Source organism: Anneissia japonica, unplaced genomic scaffold (genome assembly GCF_011630105.1).
Source record: "Anneissia japonica isolate Jap-2015-1 unplaced genomic scaffold, ASM1163010v1 scaffold5280_len750649_cov202, whole genome shotgun sequence".
Taxonomy (NCBI): Eukaryota; Metazoa; Echinodermata; class Crinoidea; order Comatulida; family Comatulidae; genus Anneissia; species Anneissia japonica.
Window position 1 is genome coordinate 142,111 of NW_022703058.1, and position 6,000 is coordinate 148,110.

General features: G+C 35.8%; 1 protein-coding gene across 2 annotated transcripts in view; it reads right to left on the reverse strand.

Annotated features, from left to right (window-relative positions):
• Positions 1-2,436, reverse strand: part of LOC117104268 (golgin subfamily A member 4-like) — a 35,008-nt gene extending 32,572 nt beyond the window's left edge. For both annotated transcript variants that reach the window (XM_033245009.1, XM_033245008.1), the window contains exons 1-4: positions 2,309-2,436; positions 1,666-1,859; positions 1,098-1,183; positions 434-534 (exon numbers count right to left, since the gene is read on the reverse strand). In XM_033245009.1, the coding sequence (XP_033100900.1) occupies positions 434-534; positions 1,098-1,183; positions 1,666-1,859; positions 2,309-2,377 (450 nt within the window). In that variant the 5' untranslated portion in view covers positions 2,378-2,436. The remainder of the gene's footprint in view (positions 1-433; positions 535-1,097; positions 1,184-1,665; positions 1,860-2,308) is intronic.
• Positions 2,437-6,000: the final 3,564 nt, after the last annotated feature.

The window sequence follows — 6,000 nt, forward strand, 5'->3', positions numbered from 1 at the left end:
GATGGGCAGGCAAGCATCTTATTCACCCAAGCTGGTTAGTGCAAGCACAGAAGTCAACATTTTGGATTTTAGTTTGGGGCTTGAATGCCAGGCGGATGGACCATTTCACTTGTGTTCTTGACTTAAACTATGTTTGTCTCCAAATGAGTACCCAGGCCCACTAGATGTAAGGTTCTAGTTTGGCGATCTATCCTAAATATTTTTAATGTACACTGAGAAATCATTTTCATAATCTCAAGCTAAAATCTTGCGTTTGAGAGTAATATTATTTACCAAAAAACCTGATTTTTATCTACTTTGACAAAATTTTCACAATTTAAAATTAATGTTGAGGGTTTATTAAGAAACAATGTTTTTTTTTTCAGTTATTCATAGTTGGAAAAGAATAACATAAAAAACTTCAATTGGAAAGAAAAGACAAACCTCCGCCTACCTTAGCAAGTTCAGCAGCATGTTTGAATCGTTCAATTTCTAGCGTTTTCATGTCAATCTGCCGGTACAACTTGGTCATCTGATCTTCCTTGTCCTCAATTTCTGATGGTACAACAATCAAAAGGTTATTAAAGAGCCATACATATAACAATATTATTAAATTTTGCAGCTGTGACTTACCAACTAAATAACTGCAGGTACTCCTTAAAATGGACAAACTTAACCACCGACCAATCAGAATATAACACAAAATAGACGCTTGTTCTATGGCAACACATGTATATGTACATTTTCACTGTGGTTTGGGGAACTGCAGGATCAATATTGAAGGGGTGGGGCTAAGCAAAAAAGTAAATTATTTAGATATTAATCCATTATTTAGATCAAGGCTGGGCATTAAAATTGGTCGGACAGCTAAAGTCAATTTTTGATTTAACACTGAGGGCCGCAGCCAAATGTTGATGTTTCCAGTGTGCCTCTTCCAAAACCTTCATGCACTGCTTTTATATCGACCGCTTTATGCTCAGTTTTAACATTACTTTAAATGTATTTTCACAGGCTGCAACAAAATCACTGTAGGGCTACATGTGGCCACAAGCTGCAATTTGCCCACCTGTGATTTAGATCATAATTTATATTCATATGATGGATTTGTAACTGCCTACCTGTTTGGGCCCCGAGAAGTTTGTCCGTCAGGCTCATAATATCTTCCTTGGCTTGCATGAGTGCTTTTTCTAATTTTTTCTTACTCCTACAGAATAAAGACATGATACATTTGGTAAGATAAGAAAATATCACTGGTACAGTATAATACATTTAATATTTATTGTGATTAGTACTTGGAGTGGAGTTGAATAGCTTAGTGTTTAAGGTGCTTGCCTTCTAAGTTCAATTCCTGTCACAACAAGATTTTTTCCTATGACCAAAAACAACTCAACTTCCTAGGCCTTATAAAGAGACTTGGTTTATAAAGCATTGTTCCATGCTGTGAGTGGTGAGTGTACTTGCTGTTGGATGTGGCGGAAATCAAAAAACTTCAACTTGTATTGTTTATATTAAAGATAAATTAAGTACGATATCAACTTGTAAAAGTGTAACAAAAACCATTATAACCTTGTAAATGATCTTCATCTGGTAACTATTATTATTAAAAAATTATGATGATACTGATGATGCTGATGACGATAATAATGATAACGGTTATATGAAACTGGACCTACTTATGATACTTACTTAGATGCAGCTTTTCCGCCTCCCATAGCCACTACGTAACGTACCATCTCCTGGTTTATCTCTTGAAGCCGTTTAGATGCAGTGTCTGCTGTTTCTAAGGCCTCCTGCACTCTAATAGACAAATCTTCTAATTCTGAGTCATGAGTGGGAACATTCAAATCTTCTTCCAAGTTGTTTGAGTATGAATTGAAAAACTATTATAAACAAGAAAAAAATTAAAAAATTTTAAGTGATTATTGCCCTTGAGTTCTCATCTGCTAAAAATTCTGCTAACGAAAACACAATATAATGGTAGTTTAATTTCAATATCAAGTTTTATATTAAATTAGGGGGACAGGAACTTAGAGGAATAAAAAGCATGGAAAATTGTTCTATTGAATACAATGTGCTGGACATTAGCAATTTTGGAAAAATATGTGAGATAACAATACGAAAAATAATTGTCAGTGTGGAGTTAATGATTGTAAAACTTTCTACACTACATAGTAGATACAAGGCATTTAGTAATATAGTTACAGGCAAAGGATTCCAGACTTTGCGAGTAGCAAAAATACAAATTGCAACTAATCAATGTCTTCATTCATATTTACTATATACAACAAATAAAATACAATATGAATTAAATGTATGAAAGAAAACAAACTTCATTGATTTGACTGAGAAGCTTGACCCTTGTTGTGGCATTACTCTCAAAGCCAACCACAAACACCATTACTTGTTGCTGATACTTCTTCTTGAGGATTGTATCGCTTATTATCTTCTCCAACTCAATCTAAAAGAGCAGTATTTCAACACAATTTTATTCATTGGAATAACAATGCAAGACAAGGCTGTGGTGTATCTAGTGGGATGAGGGGGGGGGGGGAGAACATATCCCCTCTCTAAAAAATTTGTCCCACCCCCATTGAAAATGTTCGAAGCAACAATAAATCATGTGAAGTAGATAAAAATCGCCTCATCACCAAATTTTGCAAGTACCCCCTTACTTTTAATGATTGAGCTCCCCCACTTCACCTTCACGCCCCCATCAACACACCACCCTCCCCACCCATTTCAAGACTCCTAGATACACCACTGGGACGAAGATTCCAAACAGATGTATAATTTATTGTTACAGCCACTTGTCCTGTGCCAATAACTTATCTAAGGGGTCGTTCAACAATATCAACATTTTAACAAGTGTACAAACAGTATGCTAGAGAGAGGGGGTACACAAATTTGTACACTCTTACATGCATAAAAATGAATAAAAATTCAAAATAACATGCAACATGTAAAATAATGGTAAAATTATAATGTAACCATGGATATAATATTCATTTTTAAGCAACCAAGTACATTGCTTTAGTTGACTCCTAGGCATGGTCTAGCCTGCCTAGCTAGCTAGAGAGAGCCCCGGAGTCCTAACCTATCTACAGTATAGAATATGCATCGGCCTAGGCCCAGGGTCTACGCCTGTCTCTTATACACATCTAGATGTGTATAAGAGACAGATCTTACACTGACGTCACAGAGCTAAAGGGGAAAAATTGTAATGGCCTTTAAATTGATGAAAACATTACCCAAAAAATGATTTTAAAGTTGATTCTATTCTATAAGTGACATATCAAAAATCATCTTTCTAGTTCCTTTTAACCGCCATGAAAAAATCTGAACCATGTATAATTTTGAAGGTTTTAGAATTTAAAGAAATAAAGAAATTCCCACAGAATGGTAAGCAGTTCCCAGGGGCAGATCTGGGTTCAAATTTCGGAGGGGGTCAAGATGTTCCCAAATCCCCCCACCCCTGCAAATAAAGGGAAAAATTTTTTTTTTTTTTTTTTTTGTAGTTGCATACGTATTCTTTTTTCCATGAATTGATGAACCCCAAAGAGAACAGGGAGTCGGGAAAATTTTGATGGCTAGATGGCGGGAAATGAGCTTTCCCGGCTTCTGAAATGGCTTTTAATGACTTTTAAGTTCTTCAAAATTCAAGGTTTTCCCCTTTTAAAAAAGGTCAGCTAAATTTTTCTCATTTTTATTTACAGTAAATAGGCCTATTATGTGTGTATACATACATAAAAAAAAAACATTTGAGTAGTTGCATACCTATTCTTTTTTCTATAAATCGATGAATGAAAAGAACTGTCTGTAGACGCAGTATTGCCAAGGAGACGCACGTAATTATATCTAGACGTATGTGTGATATATTGTGTTTGTCATGGAGCTGCGCATAATTATATGTGATTTATTATGTTCTTAGACCATACTTTACTGTATATTAGAAGGGCAGTTTTGTTTATGTTGTGTTTTAGCCCGGCCGTTTATATTTTTTTTGTAAATAGCGTATTCTTGGTTACTAAGTTGATGCCAATTATTATTGTTTCTGTTCATTGTTTTACCCTCAATAAATATTTGTTTGATTCCTTCTAAAAGAATTTGTGGATTGTTTTTACGACACACTGACAAAAATGTTATGATGTAGATGTTCATGTATTTTTTCTGGTTTATGTATGTTGCTCGTTTTTATGAATTGTGAATGTCTTTGTCGACTTTTCGTACTGGGCCCTGTGGGAAAACAGTAGATAGGCCTATGCTTTTGAACAGGTTTTTCTCAGTATAAAAATATAGAAATTTAAAACAAATTAATAAATAAATTTAAAAAAAAATAAAATTTAGGATTTTCAACCGGAGACACAGCAGGAACTTTGCACAGTTTGCATACAGAGCACCTTTATCTTATACCCCATTCAGACTAGCATCGCATTGCGATCGGTTGTAGCAATTGCGACACCAAATCGCAAAGTAAAATCGTGTGTGAAAGGTCACCAATAGCAGTCGATATGTAATCGATATCGCAATTGTTACCTGTTGCGATTGGGTGCTACAATCTTATTTAGTCCCGATTACCACGGAATCTGATCGCAACGAATCACAACGAATTCCACAGGCACTGTTTGGCTGAGGTCAGGTAACATAGTCCTAGCCAACGGAGGGCTAGGCCCTAGAATGTAAAGTTTGTTTGTGTTGGTCTGAATGTGTTCGTTGATTGCGATCGGTAGTAATCAGTTTTGGATTACCACCGATTACATCGCAACCGATCGCAAGAGAGTGTAGTCTGAATAGGGTATTATATCTTGGTATCTTTATTAAACATCAAAAAGAAATGTCATCGCAGTTAACAAAAATAGAATTAATGCAACTGAATTGGGACATCATTTACAAACATGAAACATGCATGATAGGCCTCGGTATTCATAGGCCTAGGCCCTAGTAGTATAAAAAGCACTGCATGCAGTTTGAAACGAGTTTGAAACAACACCCATGACTCAAAAACACACTCACTGCCTAGCCTAGGCCTGGCCCACCCCACCCAGGACAAGGCCTACTTATATTATTTGTATGTAGGCGGTCGAAATGCCTAGGCATGGTCTAGCCTGCCTAGCTAGCTAGAGAGAGCCCCGGAGTCCTAACCTATCTACAGTATAGAATATGCATCGGCCTAGGCCCAGGGTCTACGCTTGGCTTAGGCTACGCAAATTTAATTAGATTTTGATTGAATTCACGTAGCTTACAAGATGAACAGATGATATAAGTTGACAGTAACTTAAACACAAGTCACCTATCTTGTACCTTCTATGCGTATCCTTTCAAGTCGGACAATACCATATGGAAAGCTAGCCTACGAGCAACATATCAACAGTACTACTACAGTACTATAATAAGTACTATTCGTCCACTGATTGAAGAATCGAACGCCATGTTCCTCATCGTCGATTCGCTGCACGAGAGCCCTACACTGATTGATTATTCACGTGATACACGTTGCTAAGAAACAAGTCATTAAAGGTCTCGGTCCATGAATTGTTTACAAACATTGGATGATATCTGAATATTTTCATGCATAATTACTCTCACACAAAGATGTCTGCAATATGGTTACGAATGCTTTTAATTTAACCTGATTTTTAACGATATATCATTATGTAATACGATGTTGAAAACAAAAACCCAAAATGCAATTACAGACGCTCTGTCACCAAAAACCAAATTATCCTAATTATTTAAAGTTACTTTACTTAAATAATGGAGGAATTTCTTAAATTGTATTCCTATCACGAGAGAAATAGTATAGGCCTATGTACAATACTCCTAAACTAGCAGCAAATTTAAGAATTTACCAAGTAAAACGTAGGCCTATATAGGGCCTACAACCTTGAACTTAGAAAATAACAGTGTTAAATTCTTTTTTTAAAATATATATATATTGTGTTGCAGTTTCTGTAAGAAACAGTTCTTTTAAATATTGGACATACCGTATTTATTCGAATAAAAACCCTACTTTATACCCCCCCC